Genomic DNA, 23,483 nt, shown 5'->3' on the forward strand with positions numbered 1-23,483 from the left:
TTTAACCAAAGAAGTTTTACACAATACGTTTACTCAAGAATTGTGGGTACTTTTTACAACACTGCACACACACATATATTTAAATGTTCTGCCACTTAATACCTCTACTCTACTACAATTGAAATGTAGCTTCTCTACATTTATTTGACCATTTAAAGTATAAAGACTTTCATTAACAAATTAATTATGTTATTACTATATCAAGTTATAAAGTAAGTGTGTGTAAATAGGCATAAGTAATGATTTAAAGCTTTAGAGGTTAATTTTCAGTGGGTTCAGTGCCAATAAAAGGCACAATGAAACATCTAGTTTACTATTAATATAAAAAAATATTGTCCTTGGCACAAAAACCTGGCTTCATGTTATGGTTTGCTCAAATGGCATTGCAGTCCAAAACACATATGTCACATCAGAGATGTAGACGCACCACACTGGGAAAAAGCTTGACTTCATTGTAAGTCATTTGACTGGAACTGTTGCAGAGCTTTTACAGCTCAACACACAAATGTCTCCTCGAGTCCATCATGTAACTGATTCAAACAAAACGTCTTTACTAATTGAAACAAAATGAAGGTTTTGATGTGGGTACAGTGCAGTTTAGAAGCAGACTGATCACATCAAAGAATGACACACACACACATTTGCATTAATATTGGTTTCATTTAGTTATTGAGGAAAAAAAACACATCACATTTTTCACCATTCATTCAACTGTTTTATGTACACATATAACAGGCTTATTTTAATACTTTTAAAATATTTGTACAAAATACACTGCTCTCCCTTTATAATATGTGTTTATCTGCAGAGGCATTTTACTGCAAAAGGTCAACAGATGTGCGTTGTTAATTTATGATCATTTTGATGAGGGGCTGTTAATATTATTGCATGCTGACACACCATTATTGCATAAGTCATTCCTTTGTGGGCTTCGGGGTGGAGGAGTTGCCGTTACTGTAATTGCCATTACACTACCAACTAAGCCGATGTTTCTGGGAAGGTTTGCTGAAAATGATAATAAATATGATAACCAAGTTAGAGATGAGAGACAGCTGTTTGGTGGTTTATAATTCAGTCCGAGTCTCCTCAGTTATGGCAAAAGAACAACAACAAACAAAAAGAGTTTCGTAAACCTGAGGAGAGTTAGTAACTGGTGGAAACAAACACTCACCAAAGTTCAGAGGTTAAAGCAACGCTGCTCTCTTGAAGTTTTAATCAATGTTATTTCTGTGTTGCATACATAAAGTGTTTGGGGAGAATATATTGGCAAAGGTTCCTTGAAATGGAACAGTGGTTCTATACAAGAGGAAAGAGGAGATACACTCAATCAGATAATTACAGGCAGTGATTTTCTCTTTTTTAACAAGTGAGACTCTGCCTCTCCTGACCTGTAACACTTGGTTAATTCAATTGGCAATACAACCCGTCATGTCAGTCACTCATGCACACACTGACAAAATGCACACTCAAATATACATATGCACAAAACGCATACACCTCAGTCATTCAGTTCAGATACACAGCCAGTTTCTGTATGACAAGACAAAGATAGAAAACAGTCAAATCGTTGAGACCCTCCTTATAGTTCTTAGATCAACATATTCGACAAAGAAAAAGATGTCATCAGAGTAATCGTCTGTTTTTTAAAACAATAAAGGTTTTTGAGATATAAAAAACATATCTAAACAATGATTTTTTTTGCTTGTTTTTCAAAAAGATAATTTTATAAAAGTGATGACTGGCACTGTTTGGGATCCTGTGATCACGGGAACTACCCATGAGGCTACATAACGAAGTTTTGGAAAATACAAAAATCTTTTGCCGCAGTTTGTCGTCACCAAGTCACACAGGAGCGACTGTGGATGCTACCATTGCTGTGACTACAACTACACTTCACATGCACTGGTTTGGCGAGAGTGAGTGCTGATGTAAATGAATGCTAATGAGACTGGTTGCCTTTGGGACTCGTAGAACAACACAACTGGTTCACAACAATAAGCCCTGTACCTTCAACAGATTGGGGGGTGCTGACGGGTAAGATTCACAGCAGGCAGTTTCTCAAAGGAATGCACATAAATAAACTACAAGGCGCAGCTTCGCCCCAAAGTAAGACAGAGTTAACCTCACAAAAGAAAATAACTACATTATTAGGCAGCCAACAGGGCAACACAACCAGTAACACACTATCCATTTCACAATCATAACTTGAGACAAGACAGGTTAAAATGTTAGTAAACTGATTAATTAGAAGTTAAGCTAAAAACCATCCTTGTTAATGAGCTGTGCTAACACATAGTTTCTGCTTTGTGATGAAGGGATAGTTTGGCTACTTTTTAAAAAAATTACACACAGAGCAAAACATACAAATATTCTGATAGTGTCCGCATGCAGTTTGATTGTATGTTGAATTGTACTGGACTTCGAAATTAAGTATCAGCACCTCTTAAAAGCAGCAAAACACACCGTTTCCAATGGTATGAACCTGCAACATTTACATTATGATTAAAGCTACTTAATAGGAATTGCTAATGATTATTCACAAAAATGAGTAACTAACCAAGAACCCGAGACCTACATTTGCCACTTACTTTGTGGTACACTATGTAAAAACTGACTACTTTTGGACTTGTATGTGAAACAAATGCGTCACGAAATATCACCAGAGTAACTGCTAACTACGGCTAAATGTAGGTGCTACTGCAGAAAGTTAGCTCAGTTAGCTGTGCAGTTAGCAATCCAGACTGGTGGGAGCCCAGAGTGGTATTATGGTATTATGAAAAAGGACGGGCTGAAGCTAGCTGATTAGCGAGCTAATTTAAGTTGATACCTCTGTTACACAATTGATACTGACACCAAATCTCTTATTTCTTCAAATTCTGTTGATAACTTTAGTACATTTTTGAAAGTCGTAGTATTTATTTATGGTGGGAATGCATAATGGCTCATCAAAATTCATTTCTTGTTATTTTTTGTGAGTCAACATTTCTTGGTACAAGGTATGTTTAGGACATTTTTACAAAAATGTGATTCAAAAAGTGGTGAATCCATGTCCAATGACACTTATGAATACTACATACACTCAGTGGCCACTACATTACAGTCTAAAACTGTTCTGCCTTGAAGTCTAATTTTATGGTGTGCTGTAGAATCAAACAGAGTGACTTTAATTTAAAAGAATCGAGGAAACCGATTGTTGAAACTTTTTTGCTTGTACAACTTAAATTTAATAGCCTTCTACACTTTTCTTAGGTAATTGGTTTCCTGACCTTTTTACAGTAAAGTTGACATTTAAAATTTACAGTGTGCCTGTAATGTTACGTTTTTTTGACGCGGTCATAGAGGTTCTGATTAATTTATCTGTTTAACATGATTGGCACTGAACTGTTTTGAATGTTCTTCCCCTTTCTTTAAATGTCCAGTTCAACAAATTCAACTATGATCTTAATTACACATCACCAAAAACTGATTATTGTAAACTTCCTGGAAGGTGGAATCTACAGCAGGACTACTGTATAAAATCGCAATAAATTATACAGGTGTGGCTAATAAAGGCCACTGACTGCACATTGTAAGAATATTATTTAGGTAAAAATCGTGGTTAAAAAGTGCATTTTACTGCTTATTTGGTTATTGTGGGAGTCAACAAGGGCCCTTAACAGAACCTGGTTATTAAGTCTGACATAATCTAATTTCTTTGCTCGTATTTGGAGGTCAAGATGGAGTTCAACTAATCATCCAGTGTGTTTTGTCTTACTTAAAAGAGACGCTGCAACTTGACATCCCAAACCTCAGTGATGCCAAGCAAACTGTTCAACATACATTCAAACAGCATACAAAGAAACCAAAAAAGGTATCAGTTGAGTTTGTCTGACTCTGTGTAAGCAGAAAGAAAAAAGAAAAAAACTCTTCGGAAACAAGCTATTCCCTTGACCCAGGCAGAGGTTACACAGGGGCAAGATATCCAACAACAGATCAAGGCTTCTGATGAACACTTGATCCTCTTTATCTGTCAGCACACTGATGATAGGGATAAAAATGAGGGATAAAACTGTGGAGTGATTTTTTTTTTTTTTTTTTATAGCTAACATCAAGTTGCTCTCGGCTGTGCTTGGTCCCGACAATCCCTTCTTGTGTGCCCTCGAGCTTCACAGCCTTCCTGAGGAGGTTGGGGACAAAATTAGAACAAAAATAGATAAAAAAAAAAAGCACAGGTACATGGGAACAACACCACCCAAAGAGGGCAAAATTACAGTCTTTGCTTCCTTCCTCACGGAGTGAAATACAACGGATCAATTCAACAACCATTAAAATAACCAGATACAAATCAAACAGATAAAATAAGCTTTTTGAAAGTGTGCTGCGAGGCTTGTTCATCCATAGATTTGGAGGCGATTAAAGTGCGTGTTGGTCACTGTCAAAAACTGTCCAGTGAAAACGTTTTTTTTTGTTTGTTTGTTGTCTCGTCCCATCACAGAAAGGAGACCCAAACAGATGCGTGGTATGATTATCTCTTCATTTGTATCTCTCCTTTCCTCCACAATTGTTCCTCTTTTTTTCTTGCACATCTGAGGTCTGTTCTCCGAAAAATTTGGAGTGATGCACCTTGAGACGCTGCAAAAAATGTCCATCCGCACGGCTCATTTAGCCTGGTATTGACTCTTAAAACCCTCAGTCTTTTAAAACTGAAGCCAGTGAGATGCAACTCCAGCTGCATTGGAAACAAGTGGCATTATCTCGACTTTATCAAGTAAAAACAGAGATTTAAAAGCCAATACGAGACACAGAGTGTTGTTAAGATGCATTTCTTTGCAGTACAGAAAAAAAATGCTGGTTTCTGGGCATCTTGGAAACAGTACACAGGGCCAAGGCTAGATGGAGTAGGTGGAGCTCTCAGACTGCTGGCGGATGTAGCACTGAAAACTCTTGTCTCCAATCGGGTGCTCCCTGAGGAAACAAAGAGAGGGACAGTATTTAATTGTTAGCTGAAGGCTGCAGAGGAAGAAGCATTTTCTGTCAAGATCATTAGTTGATGAGCAGAGCTATCCACCATGAGCTAATGTCACTGGGCCGAGGGGAAAATCCACAAAACAGCTAAGAATAAACGGTAAAGTGATGATGTCGGAGTTATTTGAAATGTTAAAAGTGCTACATTTCAACTCTAACTGCACCACCTTCTGGCCTCACCGGGAAGTTGCTTGGCAGTGAACTAGATTTCAAAGTACAGCTTTAGCAGTTTTTCTTAGCAGAGGTGGGAAGTAACAATGTACAATTGCTTTATCACTGTACTTACGTAGAAAGAGCTTTTTTCATTTACATACCCACATTTTAAATCTGTATGTTCTACTTCTTACATTTTCAAAACAGGTTCTTTACTTCAGTTTTAGGGGAATTGTCCATTTTTATTTTTTTGTACGTCGCCTTCCCAACATCACGAGACTGATTTCAACCTATCACTGCCTATCACTCACATCAGACCCTGCAGCCCTCTGTCTGAATTTTCTTATTTTCTCAGTTTGTTGCTGCTAAGGACTCTTTACCCCACACAAAATGTCACTATTCAACATCCCGGGAATGAGACTCAACAATCTTTCTGGTGCGTATAGGAACAGCTGGGACAAATTGTACTGATTCTACCTTTAAGTTTAACAGTCTTTGAATTATGTAAATATGACATTAAGTTCAGTTAGCTTTGCACAGAAATGGCCGGTAGAAATGTCATCAGAGGGATAATATTTACTTCTATACTTTAAGCACATTTCAGAGTCTGTACTTACCTTTACTTGAGTAAAGAAGTTGAATCACTTCTTCTGCTTTTACCAGAATCGTTTTTTTACTAGTAGCTACACTTATACTCAGCCCCCATTGCATTATATATACAGTACATACAATAATTGGAGTTTAAAACAAGACAGAATCTGAGCTACATGCACAAATAAACAACAAACCACATACTGGCTGCCTATCTTTGTCTTCTTGAACTTGTCACGCTTGTACTTGGTGTGCTGCTGCTCCAAGGTCTGCACGGCTGAGACAATGAGTTTCAGGGTTTTGTAGGTCTCCTGGGGGTCATCGATGACAAAGCTGGAGTACTCCTCCTGTTCGGGCCCGTCATACACAGACTTGCTACCACAGGCCTCTGCAGGGGAAGACACAGGACAGCAGGGGACAAGACAGTAAACACAGGGAGAGTCTGCAGTTATACACATGTACGCTCACAAAAAAAAAAAATCCTGCCAGTGTCTGACCTTGCATCTTGATCAGTTTGGTCATGTATGTGCTGAACAGGGAGTAAATCCTCTCCGTCTCTCTGTCTCCGTCTACGTCCAGCTGGATGTTTGCAGGGAGGCCGCTGAAAACAGAAGCAAGCAGGAGAAGGATGAGTGAGTGGAAGCAAAGGACACAAACCTGATTCTGGACACATTCTGGCAGCGAGACGTACCCGGTGCAGGGTGTACACCCGGGGGCTGCGTCGGCTGAGAGCTTGCAGCAGAGCCAGTGGCCGTTGAGGTAGGCGGAAGGATGGTAGGTGCTTAAGCGTTTGCGGTTGCACTGGCTGACTTTGGTCAAGATGTCGATCCAGTCGCGGGCCTCGACACAGTTGTTGGCCTGGATGTAGAGTGCACGCTCTGGTTGAATGACCTGGAACATCTGACCGTGGGAAAATAGGGACAGGAAGTGAGGGAGGAATCAAAATGGTAATATACTGATAATTTGAGCAGGATGCTGAAAGCTCCAAAGATTTCACAGAAGGCTGCTGTGTGGGGTCCTTACATTTTTCATCTTGAAAGACTCCTCCTCGAGCCTCTCTACAGCCAGGATGTTCTCTATGGGAATGCTGCACAGAGCTCCCTCACCTGGCGGTAAAAGGAAGCACATCAGGCATGAGAAATCACAAAAAGTCAAAGATGGAGGAGTGTATGAAGTCATAATTACATTTATTAGCTTGAGCAAATGAAAAAGTGCCCCATGTTAGTCTGCCGTTAGAGTCAGTACAGTCTATAGCTGTATCCCACTACCATAGTAATTATATAAAGCATATGTGTCAAAGTCTGACACTTTGATCCAAACGCCACATCATCCGCAACTTTAAATGGTTAAATGAAACCTTGGATATACGTAAAACACTTGATTACTTTGTAACTGAAGAAAATTTAAAAACGGATCAAAAGCGGATTCTCGGGCAATCCTGAAGTAACAAAGAACATCTTCTCCTAACAGTGATTTCCTGAAAGTGGAAGTTAGAGAGGTGACACATGAAGAGAGGTGTGTGTGACAGTTTGATAATCCTCAGGTAAACTATATATACCAATATTACATACATTATAGGTCTAAACTAACAGGTAACACTACAGTATGTGCACTGTGAGACCACAATAATCTTTAAACTTTTTTTTGCCAATTAAACATCACAGGGATCAGGCAAAATATATTATTGTTACTTTCCAAGATATTTCTGGAATGTTCTCACTTTTTCTAGGTAGTTTAGCAACTTAAACAAAGAATATGTCATTTCTGCTGCTAGGGGTCTCTATATCGTAATAAAACAGGACACATTTGCTGAATGTTGTGTGGGGAGGGCTCGGCTTGAGTCGGCCAGCGCAGTTGGACGCAGAGCCAGACCTTCTGGAGGAATTTGCACCCAAAGTCACGTCATTCAGTTCACTTCTAACTTCTGGAATTAAAAAGTGGATTATTCTCCAATTCAATTTATCAACCTGAATCTAAACAACCTCGAGCTGAAATGCACTTCATGAACACAATGTAGAGAGAGAAAACAGAGGCGAGGTTGCCAGAGTCTCTGGTGAGTGCTGAGTTTAGTGACTGACCTGACCCTTACTTGCTAGCTTCTGGCTAATGTACAGTAAAGTAATCTGGCTGGGGTGAATAAACACTCGGTGAGTAAAGTGCGTGCACAAATGATCATGTAGTCAAACCAGCTGGTGGCAAACACACCATTTAATAACCACTACCGATGAAAAACTCGATCTGAGGAAGAGATAATATCTAAATCTTATTCAGCAAATGTTTAGTCGCGGCCTTCTTCCTCACCCTCTGAATCTCTACAGGAATCCAAAGTGAGAGGTGACCAAATGTAACGCACAGGGAACGCAATAGTCTAGACGTTTTAGACATTTTAATGCAGAAATCTCACATATCATATCTTTAAGCTTTAACATCTGTGAACACTTCCTCTCGCACAGCATTGCGGGACAACACTGTTCATCCGGGATTAAAAAAAACAGCTTGTGAATTATGTTTGGGCCTGTACTTGTTTGTATGCAGCATAAAAATGCATTTCCTGCTCAGTAATCTTCACCACATATGTTGGATGCACATCGTGTTCGGACTGGATGTGCGCTCAGCAGATTTTCACCCTCCTGCCGATCGTCACAGCAGCGCACACAATGGCATGACCAGACGAGGAAACAATGCAGCTGTAAGGAGATCCCGAGAAAACCTTCGAGCTCACCTTTGGTTTTGTGGTAGGTGAACTCGTGGTTGGTGAGGCGAAACCATCTCTTCTTGAAGTTCTTCATTCCAAAGCGGTTTCTCCCTTGTGCTCTCTTTATCATAAATCTGAGGATGAATAAAACATTCACGGATGAGCTCATGTTTCACAGAGAGTGTGAATGTCAGCAGTGCTAAAATAATGCAGGAACCGAATGCAAAGAGTTTAAATCAGTTTTTTTTCTAGTTAAATGAATCCTGCGCAGTCAATAGTCTGCATTATCATTCCACCGACATGCTTGCTTCGTATTCATCGCTGCTGTACATGTAAAAACTTCAGTACAGCACTCATAGATTGAGCAGTCTATGAGTCCAAAAGGAGATGGGTCAGCGGATCAAAGGTTCCAGTGTTTTTGCATGTTTTACAAATAAACTGTGTAACAAGTCATTAATGACCTTTTGCCAAATCATAGCACAAGATTTTAGACTGACTTACTCTCAGACACTGGTTCCAATTTCTTTACCTGACACTTGAGATAGCTAATCCATGACACTGAAACATTAATGTTATTCACGTCATGTGATAATGCAGCCTGGGACGGGGAGCGTTTTGTAAATGCCTTGTTGCTGTTTGATAAATCCCTGAACCTCAGAGCCTGAGCTGCTCAACTGCAACAAATTAGAGCTGAAACAAGTAAATTTAGGGGTAACTCCACCAGCTTTACACATTAAAGTGTGTTCACATGGAGTACTACCACATATGTGGGGGGGGAAAACTAGTATAAATCCTTTTGGGGCTCCAGAGGAAGCTGCATGTAATCTTATAAATTGCTTCCAGTGATGTCACTCAGTAGCTATGTTGCATTGTGGGTAATGTAGGCATCACTCTTTGCAAAAGAAGACAAACGTTTGGAATAAAAACAGTAATGAATGTTGCCTTTAATCATTGTGTTGCTCCACAGAAATAAAATTAAGCTCTGTTGAATCGATACAGTCGTTTCTTTACGCAAAACTGCAGAGAGCAGTCTGATGTAGGCTTTTCTGCTTTTGCTTTTCTGTGTTTTCAAATACTGTAAACTGAATTTTGTTGTTTTTTGTGCTTGTGATGGACATGTGTCACCTTTTACTAGCATTTATACATCAAATAATTCATTGATTCATTAAGAAATAACAATCAGCAATCAGAATTAATAATAGAAACTGTGAGATGCCGCCCCACAAGAAACAAACATCCAAAAGCAGCTCCGCTCCGCCTGCAACTTGTTTACCAATAAAATAAATAAGTACATGCATTGAGTCCACTATGATGGATTAGCTACCTTAAGGACTTCTACCTTGAGGACTTCTCATTTTCAAACTGTAATAAAACTAATGGAACCAGCGGGTGCCAGTATGTTGAAATCAATCTAAAATATGATGGTATGCTTTGGAAAAATGTATGACAGCATTATTAATGAGCTAAAACGTGTAAAAACACTGGTATGGTCCTTTAGGGGAGAGTTAACACCAGGATGTCTTTGTTTTAGAGTTTGAGGACCACAGGATACATGGAATATGAAGCGCCGGGGTTATAAACACCAGAATTACTACTTTCCGAAAGGGTACAAGACGTTTTCACACTACTGAGCCAAAGAACGTGCTGGTTTCACATCCGCCTGTGCTGGAAACTCTCCTGCGTATGATATGTAGTTCATATGGTCCCAGGCTTGAGGAGGGATAAAGAGGGTCAGGATGCGGGCAGTTATGAGATCCCAGAAATGTTTGTACAGTAACCAACCCCTGCTGTCACTGTCACACCAAGCATGTCTGGCCCGGCGAGGGCTACCAGCACTATCCTAAAGGCACCTACGTAAGCAGGCTTAAAGGTTAACGCTTTACTTTATACCACGACAGTGATGTGTTGGCAGCAGCCAGCTTGATAGGTTGCTTATAAATCAGCCGAATATAAAGTAAAGTGCAACAGCATCTACAGTAGCACATGATGTTGGCAGGAGAGACAATGGCCGGCTTGGTTTTGGGAGGGCTGGTTTACAGTGCACACACAAGAGGGTCACAAGGGCAAAGCCTTTACATAGAGAAGCTCTTACCTGCCCTTCGTGCCTTTTGACCCCTTCCCATCAACCCTCTTTATAGTGAGTTTTACACTCCTACGCCCGGTAGCAGAAACAAAAGAGGGTGGGGATGTTGATGAGTGAGGCGCTGACACAGCTACTATCAACTGGAAACTCTTCTGCCCTTTACAACCTCATTAGACGTATCGTCAACACAACAGCCCATGTGTTCTTAGAAAGTGCTCAGTTTACGGTCTGAGATGGATCTTTACTGTTTACTCTGGAAATAACCACGAGGGGACAAAAGAGGTAAAAGTAAGTTCCAGCTTCACCTTAGTGACGACTTAAAGGACTGGTTTTATAGTCGGCAGTTTTATGACAAATTGCGACTCTCTCAAGTTGAAGATCTGTCTTTTAAAATCACAGATATCAACTGTATTGTTCATGATACGGGATTAAACAATTATTTGTCTCTCGCTCTTCACGTCTATGACTTCACCTTTCTCTTTGGGAAGGGTACTCAGTCGCTTCCTGGCTAAGAGCTGGAGGAGAAGATTAATACTGTCCTATCTGTATGGTAAATGTAAAGCTAGCAGCCGGTTAAATCAGCTTAGCATACAGACCAGAAACAGCACACAATATCTGACAGAAACTAAATCTGGCCACCTCTAAAGCTCACTCATTAACATGTTTAATTTGTACAGAAACTGAACCGTAAAAGCAAAAATTCACCATTTTATTAAGGGTTTTAACGTCGTATTACCATTTTCACATATCAGGTTCTGAATATAGGACACAAATAGATGACATATTTATTAGTGAGCTTGAGAGGTGCTGGAAGTCAGATTATGTTCCCCTTTGTAAAAACCCTTTTCCGATCTTGCCTGACACTACAAACAAGGTCCGAGACAACCCCAGTAGGTAAAACGACAACACTGAAGTTGCATAATTAGCAGTGAAAAGTTGACTGACGTTATGGTAACAGCCTCAGTGCAGAAGACATTTTTTCTTAATCACAAAAGCTAAAATGACCATTTAATAAATTCCCCTAATTAAGCTAAATACACATTAGTGCAACTACATAGCGGTGGTAGTGAAAGGGCTGTTTAGAAGCATTTGCTTTGCTTTCATTTTGGGGTGTTTCCTTGCATATCAGCTTAACAAAAATGTTCCTCCTCACCCCTCCTTGAGCATGATCGGTGTTTCAATACTCTTCTGATCCCATTTCCCAGAGGTGGAGATCAGGTCCAGGAACTGTGGAGGGAAGTAAAATTCTTTAAACATGTCTCCACTATTAATCAAAAACACATTTCTCCACTCGCTTAGCAGAGCTTATCTGCATCTGAACTGGTCCGAGATCTATAACGTGTTATAAGGAAAAATGGGACACTCACATTCTTCACAGCGTCTGCATATTTCTGCTCATTGAAGTAGTCATAAAATGCAGCCATGTAAGACTCTTTGAAATTGGCCTGGACAGGAATAAAAGAACGGAAAACAAAGAGAGAAAGATCAGCAAGTCGTGACGGAATTCCACCTTTTAGACTCGAATACAAATTCGAGGTCTAGTTTGGTCACGGGATTGAAAACAGAAAAATACACTCACGGATTTAGACTTGGCGAGACTTCCCAGAGTCTGGATCGTCTTGGAAATGAGGGTGAGGGTTCGAGAGGTGGCTGGATCCTGGTGAGACAGGACAGACGTGGAATTAAATCAAGCAAATTATTAGAAATCAGCGAGCGTCCCATGAGACATCTTTAACATGAAAAAGAAACATGAAATGTGAACATCAAAATATTCAAGAAAAGTATTCAAACTCTAAGGAACACTGAGGAAATCTGCTAAGGAAAATCAAGTTATAGGATCGAAACACGTTTACTTGTTGGTGTGGTTGATTTTAAAAGTCAGACTCACTGGATGGTGCGGCCGTAGGTGGAACAAGTTGGGCGAGAGGATGGCTGGAGCGAAGAAACGCAGAAAAATGAAACTGCTCACTGCTGTGTATCGGACATCTTGGTCCACTAGAGAGCAAAAGACAAATAAACAGCGATTTAAAACATGCAAACTAAACTTACTTAAAAAAGATTTAAACATTGTGTAAACTTTTGTGGGATGTCCCAGATGTTTGGTTGGCATGGCACAGATATAAAAACAAATATTTCTAGCAAGTTTAGCAGCTTGTTCCTCCAGTGACTGCAGTGCCCTGTGGCTGCCAACAGGGGGCAGCAGAGTATATGACACTGGGGAGAATGCACTGTAGTCAGCACTCCACAAATAACCATAATAAGTGTGTAGGAGGCTTAATTGTTTTCAGGTTTGACACAAATAGCAGAGCGCAGAGTGTGTCCTTGGACATCATGCGCATCCTGCTCTTTATTATCCACTTCCTGTTCCTTATTCACAGCCCGCTTTCCTCTCTTCCTCTCTCTCTCTCTTTCTCATAAGTTATTAAGGAGGTAAGTTACCTTCGAACCGGGTGGCAGCAGACTCTCTCAAAGAGAAGAAGATATCGCACATGACGGTGGGACAGCGGACGCCGGAGGTGGTGATAACGCTAAAGATGCGGTCGACATAATGGCGAAGGTTTTCCTGAAGAGGAGGAGAGGCGTGGGGCAGATATGTCAGATGACAAAGTGACCACAGACACACACACACACACACACACACTCATAAACTAACCCAGACACTCATCTTCCTACCCTGTTGGTCTCCAGGTTCTCTGACTCTTTGAGCTTGACCGGGTCGATTTCACAGGGTTTGTGTTCTGCGCAGATCTGTGAAGATTGAATCAGACACTTGAAATGATTTGAATCGAGACATGAAAACAGTCCGACTTTTAAGTAAACAAAGCGAAAAACACAGCGTCGTACCTCGTCTATGATGGGTTTGAGTGTGACTTGCAGATAGTGCATTCCCGCCAGCTTCATGGTCTCATCGATGCACTTGGAGGTCAACGAGTTTCCCCGGAAAATGGTGTTAGGATCCCTGCACAGAGAGAGGCGGGGTGCGTTCAAACCAAGACTGCAGCTTAACAAACATCATGATTTTATGTGAGTCATTTAATGAATTCAATTAATGCGACCACCTATAATTTACACACAAAATGCTAAGCTTACTGATATCCGAATATCACCTCAATTCTTAATTCATAATCTAAACGTGGTGATTCAAGTGTATATGCGCCTGATTCGGGAGCGAAAGTCATGGATGACGAACTGACAATTTGAAGAGGCACTCACTGTGTGCGGTTGACTTCAGCATGAGCGATGGCGCTGATAAAAGGCACAATCTTGCCATAGTGTAGAAACAGACGCACGAGGGGGATGGCGGCTTCTTGTTTCTCTCGACACACCTCCCCCAGAATATGAGCTGTGGACGCTGACACGGGCTGAAGGGACGGGGGTAAACCTGTAGTTAGTGACGGAACGAGATGCTGCAGGACACCAAAATACACCTGAGCAGAGCAGGTTCATGGACACGTACCCCAACGTTAGCCGACTGCAACAGTAGATCTCTGAGGGGGGTGTAGTGTTCGGAGGGGAAGACGTGGTCCTCAGTGTAAACGATGTTCAGACGCAGAGAGCCGAGCTCTTCTACCTTCACTGTCTTCCCTCCGTTTTCCCTTGGCTGGAGAAAGTACCTGAAGAAGAAACGGCACAAAATATTATTAGATCAGACCAAACAGATCTTATCATCGATTGGATTTTGATGGTTTTAGAGCCTGCAGCTTTATATTTTAGGTTCACTCTCGCTGCTCTCATCGACCTCATTCCCAGCATCTGTTTTCAGTGAGTTTCAGCTGAGAACAGAGGTATTTACTTGGGGAGACCACAAACACGACTCCAAGTGAATGCCAATGTTGCTCTGTATCTACTTGATGTGTAAACCAGGGTATCTGTGGGTCTTGAAAAGTCTTGAGAAGCTACAAGTTCAGTTCAAAAAGGTGTTTTATGTATGTATTTATGTCTTCATCGTCAGTGTGAAAAACAATGAAACAGTGAGGCATCTCTCTAGAGAGAAAGTATAATAAAATAGTCACTAAAGGAATAAACAGAGAGCAAACAATTAATTGAAACCATACGCTTTTAAAGGATTGTCAACTCTTCAAAATAAATGGATTTAAAACGTATTGGGAATATTTTAGTAGGAGACTTTTAACATCTATAAAAAAAAAAAATGTGACAGTAGATTGTGCTGAAGGAGGCTGCTTAATCCGTCTTTGTGGCGTTTCAGATTGTGCAATCAGAGCTGTAGTAAACACTGTCACTAGAGCTCGCCACAGTAGATAAGGAACTTAAAAGAAGAAGGAAGAAGGAAGGGTGTGGGTTACGTCCCTCTTTTGGGCCAGGTGGTGACGGCTGTATTGAGATCAGTGGGAGATGCAAGGAGAAACACGCTAAAATACAAAATAACTACATCGTGTGGTTAGTGATGAAGAAGCGCCTCAGAGAGTAGGTCAACAACTGCGAGTAGGTTACAGCAAAACTCAGTGATGTAAGCACTCTTCCATCCTTTTTAAGTTCCTTGACAGTAGCAAGGAAGCTCATCAGCTCATTACACAGTGCATTTTAAAAGTTGACTTTACTTAAAAACTCAGGAAAGCAATTACCCCAGAATGATATAGTAATGTAGACTATTACATTAAAGCAGTACGGGCTAAAACATTTCAACAGGTTAAAATCATGAGCCTGCTTTACCTGGTCATTTTGAGGAAATCGGTCTCCTCGAATTATTAAAATCAGAATCACTTTGTCAGATTTCACAGTGTCAATTTGAGCAAAACTGTAATTAATTATTATTATTTTTTTTTTTATTTTTTTTTTCTATTATATGCAGCAGGGAAGTACTGAAAAATGTGATAGAAATGTCGATGAAAATTCCATGTACTTGATTAATGATTGCCTTTTTGTCTTTGATTTTAAGCCGTTCTTTGACCTGTATGACTGTGAAAAAGGCCTTTGATTTCAATTTATACAACACATTTATTATATCAACTCATGAATATATATTTGTGTTGTGTTACTGATGTTTTCTCATTTAACGCAGGGAATAATTAGTACTGGACTGCACTTGATGTTCATTCTTTGTCAGATGTCCGTAGCAGTGCACCCACCATTTATGAAGGCAAAGTGTTGAGTTTTCCAAAAGCAACACGTAGTGAAAAGAAAAAATACAAAAACAGGCTCTGTTGGGTCAGCAATGCCGGAAAAGTGCGTTCATGCTCAGCGAAATCTACCCCTACAACTTTAACCGAGCTCTGTTGTCAGTGTTGATACTCGTTTCCCTGGTTACACATACTCTGAATGTCAACGATAATGAATTCAAACCCACCCAGCGCTGTCAGGGGGGGAAAAAAACATAAAACGGACCCTAATGATTGACGGATCAGGAGTCGAGTGTGAAAGGACACGATGTGGTGTGTGAGCGAGCGATGTTCCTCTCACCATGCATCGTGGACCCCAGCTTGACCCAACGCCCGGAGAGGGACGCGCACACCTCCCAGGAACTCGTCCCCGAACTTCAGGTTGCTGGCGTTCCACAGATCCACTCTAAACAGAAAAAAAATGCAGGGTTCAAACACGTGCGAGGCTTCAAATGATACCATGCTCAAGGCAGAGACTGACAGCTACTGACTCACCTCAGTGCGAGCTTGTCGACATCTTCTTCTTCAACATCAAACTGCCGCTTTGTGTAGCTTAATGGCCGTGTCACCTGGAAATGGAAAAGGAGCACGAATTAAACACACATTAAGAAGTCAGTATTTCCTTCTGGAAAGCATATGCTAAAAAACATGCTGAAGGGAGCAGAAACAGAAACATCAAGACTGCTGTTTCAACATTCACAGAAAAAAAAAAAATCTAGTAAATCATCAGCCAATTAATGAATGAAAAAATACTGAGCGATCAGATGCTACGCTAATACACATTATATCCTTTTTTGTGTGGAAAACCATTTATTTTTGCCACATTTTAGTCAAAATTATTAGTTGTTCTGCTTTTAACTAGGCCAAAATGAGCTTCAACCCAAATGAAACTTGATCAACAAACCAGATCAGAGCAGAAAAGACAGTAAAAAAGGACAACCCCATGACACAAACATGATAGATGGGCTTGTTTGCGTGTGGATGTGGGGGGGGGGTATGCAGGGTCCTGCTCATGTGGTGGCCGGGGAACAAATGAGACAGTCTTGTCAGATTGAAATCAATGGGCAAGATTGTTTGGTGGTTTGTCTGAATCAATCATACTCTTGTCCTGCTGTCTCCTAGTGCTGCAGCGGGAAGGCCACAGGGAGGGGCGACACAAAAATGTCAGAGCAGGGCTGCTGCTGGTGATCGAGGGTTAACGGGGGCAGTGTAAAAGGGAGTTTGAGAGTGAATGAAAAATAACTCTAAATATAAACTCATGAATAGAAATGAATGCAAACTGTTTCAGTTGTTTCAGAGATATTCAGGAAAGAAAAATACTGCAAATATTTATGTTGATGTAGGTTCTCAGTCATCCAGGTCATGGTAATTCTGAGTGCTGTATCGTAGGCAAACAGACTTGTTTGAGTTTCTTGAAGACTTTTCACTTCTCATCAAGGAGGCTTCTTCGGTTCTAACTAACTGGAGGGGAGTTGCAGGCTTTAAAAACCTTGTGTGGGAGTGTCCCTACAGAGTTGTTAAGGACACGTGTGAGCTCTGAGTTTAAAGTTGTCAGGACCAATTGTTGGTCATTCACCCAACCGGCCTTCATGTGGGTTGCTAGGGTTGCAAATATTTATACGTTTCCAGTTGCTTTCGCTGATTTTCCTGAAATCTAAACATTTACAGTCGTAATGGTACGTGAACGTATAAACGCCCATGGTTTTGCCAAGAGGATATCAACGATTACGTGTAGTTGCTTTGTTCAATTGTCCACATACTTTTGTACATGTAGTGTATTCATGAGCCATCACTATCTCTCTGGCTTTGGCTGACACCCAACAGGTGAACATATCTTCACTTTGGCAAACAAGGTAATGATTAATCACACATACCTCAAAATAGAAAACCTCCTCAAACTGTGGATTGTTGGTTTTCCGCTTCACCTTGGTCTTCTTGGCTTCCGACCTGAGAGAGGCAGAAACCACATTTGAACCCAAAGTTAATAAACAAGCAGCCATAAAGAAAGTAGTGTGCGTTATTGTTGAAATCATGTCGTGATGTGTGAGAGATCTGACCTTGAAGGTCCTAGTAAGGAGACAGCAGCGTAGGGATCACATTGGCCGTTGACGATTGGGAGACCTTGGCACTCCAGCACTCTGGAAACACACACAAGCCATGAATTGATAAGCATACTGCGGTACTGGCATTAACTCGCATGAACCTAGAATTAACATAATCAGATTGATGCAAATTTGAATGTACCATCTATCTATGATCTAATTCAGTGTCATTTATAAAAACTGGAGTGGTGCAAAGACATTTTAAAGAAAGAAGCGTTTTTGTTATCGACCAAAACACCATATCCAGTCGACCGCCCCCTTCTTACAGACATAGAACATCTGGTCCATTCATATTGCGGCTCACTCCCACGCTGGGAGTCCTTGCTAGTAAATGTTGGACCACGTTTGGAGCTCTCTGAGAGTTTTCTCAGCATGTGAAAATGGCCCCTCTTGTCAGTGTGAGGTGTGTCTGTATGTATGAAGGGTAGAAAACGGCAGAGATGAAAAGAGATAGAGGAAAGTAATTCCATTTGAGCTGCTGGCGCGGAGTTGTGCCAATTTTAAATCCTGTGTGATCCAGCAACTACACACACAGCAAAAAGACCACTTGAGAGAAGCCAGAGAAAATAAAGTAAAAAGCAGAAGAGAGAATATCTTGGGGAAAATGTACAGACTTCTGACCGTATGCTAGAGAGATCAGGATGTAAGGGAGATGTAGAAAGCAAAGCTCCTTTAGGATTCAATCGTCAGACGTGGGTCCAGAGTAGGATTCAAGTTTCTCACATCACTAAAGAAAGAAGACCTTTTGTCTTTCTAGTTCTGCAGATATTCCTTTGTTCAAACCCACTTCTATACATTCATGAATGTATAGATCTATAGTGTCATATAGTAAAAAATATTAGAAAAAGGATAGGTAAGGTATGGTAAATTACTTGAATGGTTTATATAATTGAAAGACTATTTTATAAATGTGGGGTTTTAATATTTAGGGTTATTTTTCACTTTTTTATTCTTGATGGTACACTTAGAGGAGACCTATTATGATTTGTTTCCTTTCCTTAAGTGTTTTATATCGGTTCTTGTGCATGTAAAAGACCTTAAAAGTGAAATGGTCAGAGTCCAAACCAACATGAGCTCCCGTCTCCCACAGAAAACACTGCTCCTGAAACACCTCATGACATCATACTGTGTCACTGTGCCACACATTTGTAAAATCTATGCCTGGCGACTTGTTTGGCATGTTAGAACTGATTTAGCACAGCTGCCCTGTTATTGTAAGCTGTGCTGGCTCAGGCATGTGTGAGCGGACCATTCAGAAGAGACTTGGTATTGGGTAGAGGACGCCTTAAAGAGACAGGAGCTAAAACAGAGCGTTTCAGACAGGGGAGAATACTACACTGGACAAAATGAGAAAATTGATGTGTTTTTTGAGCACTAGTAACCCAGAAACAAATGAACCTGAAAATTAGCATAATATGTCTCCTATAAGTCTTGCACCATTGTGTTTAAATGTACCCATTGTTTTTCAAATGTTATTCGTAGTTTGTAGTATTCGTGGTATTTTTATGGTATTTACTAAAAAGTTGTTGTTTTTTTCTAGTAAAACTAAAAAGAATAAAAGATACAAATTATACTCTTTGTATTGAATTCATTCCACTTAACTATCATTACAGTTGCATGGGAAACATATTTGTCATTCCACGTGCAACCTGCGAAAAAAGAAAAGTTACGTACTGGTTCATCATATACCAAGGCTCTTTTCGCCGTCTGCTGTTTCACACATTGTAATCAAGGACTAAACTATAGAACTATATCTTATTACGCTTTTAATTTGAAATCTCTCTGTCTCTCTCTCTTTCTCTCTCTCCCTCTCGCTCTCTCCATCTCTCCTCTCCGATGACATCATACTGTAAGGGGATTAGCACCCAAACAGGACAGGACACCCAGCGGGACGAATCACTTCCTGTGTGTCACGGTGACGCACCACTACTCACACCACACGATGAATTACACAGCAAATCGCTGCGCTGCCCACAACTGAACTGACACACATGCAACAGCTTGCACCATCCTGCTGACACACACACACACACACACACACACACACACACACACACACACACACACACACACACACACACACACAAACCCACACACAGGTTCCTAATAAGGAATAAGGAGCGGGTTGGGTTAAGCATCACTAATGCCAGAGCACTTCCTGTCCAATAAGCTTGTTTATATAACCCCTGCTTGCCCTACTATCCAACCCTCCCTCTCTCTCTCATCACTGCTGTGAGCTCTGACATGCCAGACAGTGGTGGCGAGAAAGACTTATTTGTTTTAGTCCACATTACTCACATTAGGTTAATGTGCTTCTTTCCTGCTCCCACGTATCCTGTCAAAAACAATTTCACTCAAATATGAGGGAAACCAATTACATCACAGCACCGAAAAACCGCACACAAAAAGCGGATGCGATTATGAGTCAGTGTCACTGACGGGTGAGTCGTTCCAAGTAAGTTAAAATGAAATATTACGCAGTGAGCATTCCCAAAAGCATTTGGTCATGCTTCTTTTCCTCGGATGTCATTCATGGCTTTTCACAACCAGCTATATTTCTGTCTGTCAGCGTTTTCCAGTGGTGGGAGAAGTATTTAGATATATACAGTACTGGATATGTAACATTACTTTTTTATTCTTCTTAGCTTTTATGTGTTAAGGTCAGCTTAGAGAGATGACAGGAAATGGAGGAGGGAGAGAGAGAGAGGGGATGACAACAACTTTTCCATATTTGAATGTCTAAAAATGACTTGACCTTTATTGTATAATTTGTTGAGTTGTATACTTACATTAACCCAAATGTTTCAAACAATCCCACAGATATTCATAATTGTATTCAAGCTAAAGGTCAGCTGTTGCTATAACTTCCGGGAGACAGTCAGACAGCGAGGGAGAAAGTTTGTCTGCCAGCAGGCACGCGGTCACCTGGGAGAAAGAAGGTTAACTGGCCATCGATTTCTATTATAGACTAAATGATTGAATGAACTAGTGTTTTGTCCTGTGTCATTTTTTATTTGCAACTCTGATATAAACAGAAATGATCTTTCCAGATAACAGAACGTTATCTTTGCAACAGCGACACCAACCATAACACCACTTGGGAACGCTAGGGGAGGAAAAGTCTGTCTCCACTTTAAATTCACACTACTAAAGGACAATCCAGGTCAGTGTCACGGCTGCTTTAGGGTCTTGGGCAACTCTACAGAATGTGGGTATAACAGTTGTATAAAGCCGGCTGTGGCTCCAGGGGAGCAATGCGAAACTTGATAAATTGCCCAAAGTGATGTCACTTGAGTCAGCATCGGTTGGAGCCGGAAAATGAAAATAATCTGAAACTGACCAAACTGTCTGAGTCCAAATTGCATTGTGGGTAATGTAGAAAAAAGAAAATGTGTGGAATGAAACAGACAAAGTCACTGTTTTTTGAAAAAACTGTTCTAATCTACAGCAATGCATCATATTTTACAAGATGGTTGTTTTTCTTTTGTAAAACCGTAGTCTTTAAATTAAGTGTTTACTGAAGCTATCAGATCAATTCAGAAGCGTAAAAAGCGTGCCAATATAAAGTAGCTTCAAATAGAAACAGGTGTTTTCTTTTATCGGCTTGCTTTTGATTGGTCAGTTTGGTGTGTAAAGCTGAATGGACGCTGCTCTCTCTGTCCGTCTCCTTCATACACGTGTCTTCCTAGAGAAATCTGACTAGATGACCTTTGGCTCTAAGCTCCTTACCCACAATGTGCTCTGGGAACGGAGCCACGCTGGCTCATCATCGCACTGCTGCGTGTCACAGAGGAAGAAATGGAGAGCAAACAAGCGCGCGCACACACACACACACACACACACACACACACACACACACACTCATACACACACATACAATAATCCATCCGTAAGCATATCATTGATCCCCTGCAATCACTAAAGTTCACGCAACACATGCGTGTATAATCACTTTTTTTTTTTACACATGCAGCAACGCAAAGGAGTTTACGAGTTCAAGACATCCGCATTCACAACGCATTGATTCACACATTCTGAAGCAGATTTATTATATAGAAAAAGATCACCTCACTGCTGGGCAACAAGTCTACACCTTGTACCCAGGACGATGTGCTTCATTGGGTAAATTTATCCAATGTATAGCACTCTCAAAATCCCCACTTCTGCTAACAATCACACATTTTGTAGTCAATAATAACAGCTCCATGACTCAACAGCTGTCAGTAGTGACAGAAAACTGGGATGTAATAGTGTCTGAAACACTCAATTTACTGCTCTGTATTGAGGCTGAACACTGCGGTGCTTCAGGCTAAATGCTGATGTCAGGATGCTAACTTGGATGGATGTTGTCTTTTTTCTTTTTCCACTGCTTAGTCTAGCTCCCTAACGTTAGCTTCTAAGGTGCAGAATAAAAGTATCTCTTTTCGTTCAAACATTATTATGATTGTTGAGAAATAACTTTACAATGTTTGTCTGATCCAAAATGATGTTTTGTTTATCTATGTGTAAGAATTTTGAGAGTTGGTTCCAGCTTCTAACAAGGTTTGTGAGCCAATACACCGTTGGTATCACGTGGCATCCATGTTTCATCAGCATCAATAAGTGATGGTAGTTGCCAGTTTGTGGGGGAAAAAATCTAAAAATGTAGTGCTACAGTGTGCACCCAGCATATTGCCCTAACTTTAGCTAGCATCAACAACGCTGTTATATTGCGCAATGTGATATAGCCTAAATATATTACATTATTAATTTAAGGGTTAGGGTTAGCGCCCAGCCCAACTATCTGGTCATAAAGAAAGTGAAAGTCTGACCTGCTGGTGATGCTGGAGGAAAAAGTCAGGGGATAACGACAGGATGTGACAGTGAGCCCTCAAATGTTTTTTTCATGATAATATCAAAAAAGTAAGTCTTAATGTTTTAATAAAGGAATTTAAAAAAAAGAAAAAAGAAGCATCATTTGGTGTAGAACAACACAGAGTGTGTGTGTGTGTGTGTGTGTGCGTGCGTGCGCGTGTGCGCGCTATCTCACCGTGTGGCTAGTTTATGGCTGATGACTCCGCTGTCTGTGATGACTTCACTCAGACGCAGCTCCAGGTGCACTTTTCCCTGCAGAACACACAAGAACAACGGTTTGCACGCGCTTTGAAATCTAACTGTTCAAAAATCTGCAGAGTTTTCACAAACGCCTCATCGTCGGGACAACACCACAAAGATCATAGGCACATACAGTACGTTCAAAAGAAATGGAAAAAAAAGGCCATTACCATCTAATCTTTTAATCTGTGATGTATGTGCTCATGTATATGTATAAATGTCAACATGCTCAAATAAAAAACACTTGACAACACTCATGTTTGAAAAGTGTGTGTGAAAGAATTGTTTTATGACACAAGGCATACAATCTGACAACAATACTTGTCAACAATAAATGTCAGCTTTTCAAACCAGTTTCAGGCACCGGTAACAATTTGTCACTCACAATGAATAATCCGACGGGTTCAACCAGAGAAGGTTTAGAGTTCAGCCAGATCAAACTGTATGTCTGCCATGTGTTTTAAGAAAAAACATTCAAATATTTGTTTAAAAAAAAATGCTGTTCATGCTGATTTATTTTTTCAGAAAAACACTCTTTGAATACATTGGATGCCTGATTTTATCATAATCTGGTGTGTATAGTTACACAGTGCACAGGAATACAGGGTCAGGAAGACCCCCTAACCAGACCAGTCGGACCACCT

At 40.6% G+C, this 23,483-nt stretch overlaps 1 protein-coding gene across 2 annotated transcripts in view; it reads right to left on the reverse strand.

Moving 5' to 3' along the window:
- Positions 1–640: 640 nt before the first annotated feature.
- Positions 641–23,483, reverse strand: part of rasa3 (RAS p21 protein activator 3) — a 44,698-nt gene continuing 21,855 nt past the window's right edge. For both annotated transcript variants that reach the window (XM_030414668.1, XM_030414669.1), the window contains exons 5-24: positions 22,775–22,851; positions 17,701–17,781; positions 17,518–17,590; positions 16,139–16,212; positions 15,945–16,049; positions 13,984–14,140; positions 13,740–13,888; positions 13,371–13,485; positions 13,200–13,274; positions 12,966–13,089; positions 12,415–12,521; positions 12,106–12,183; positions 11,894–11,971; positions 11,680–11,753; positions 8,471–8,577; positions 6,772–6,854; positions 6,440–6,648; positions 6,246–6,349; positions 5,953–6,136; positions 641–4,944 (exon numbers count right to left, since the gene is read on the reverse strand). In XM_030414668.1, coding sequence (XP_030270528.1) covers positions 4,869–4,944; positions 5,953–6,136; positions 6,246–6,349; positions 6,440–6,648; positions 6,772–6,854; positions 8,471–8,577; positions 11,680–11,753; positions 11,894–11,971; positions 12,106–12,183; positions 12,415–12,521; positions 12,966–13,089; positions 13,200–13,274; positions 13,371–13,485; positions 13,740–13,888; positions 13,984–14,140; positions 15,945–16,049; positions 16,139–16,212; positions 17,518–17,590; positions 17,701–17,781; positions 22,775–22,851 — 2,130 coding nt within the window. In that variant the 3' untranslated portion in view covers positions 641–4,868. The remainder of the gene's footprint in view (positions 4,945–5,952; positions 6,137–6,245; positions 6,350–6,439; positions 6,649–6,771; positions 6,855–8,470; positions 8,578–11,679; positions 11,754–11,893; positions 11,972–12,105; positions 12,184–12,414; positions 12,522–12,965; positions 13,090–13,199; positions 13,275–13,370; positions 13,486–13,739; positions 13,889–13,983; positions 14,141–15,944; positions 16,050–16,138; positions 16,213–17,517; positions 17,591–17,700; positions 17,782–22,774; positions 22,852–23,483) is intronic.

Source organism: Sparus aurata, chromosome 4 (genome assembly GCF_900880675.1).
Source record: "Sparus aurata chromosome 4, fSpaAur1.1, whole genome shotgun sequence".
Taxonomy (NCBI): Eukaryota; Metazoa; Chordata; class Actinopteri; order Spariformes; family Sparidae; genus Sparus; species Sparus aurata.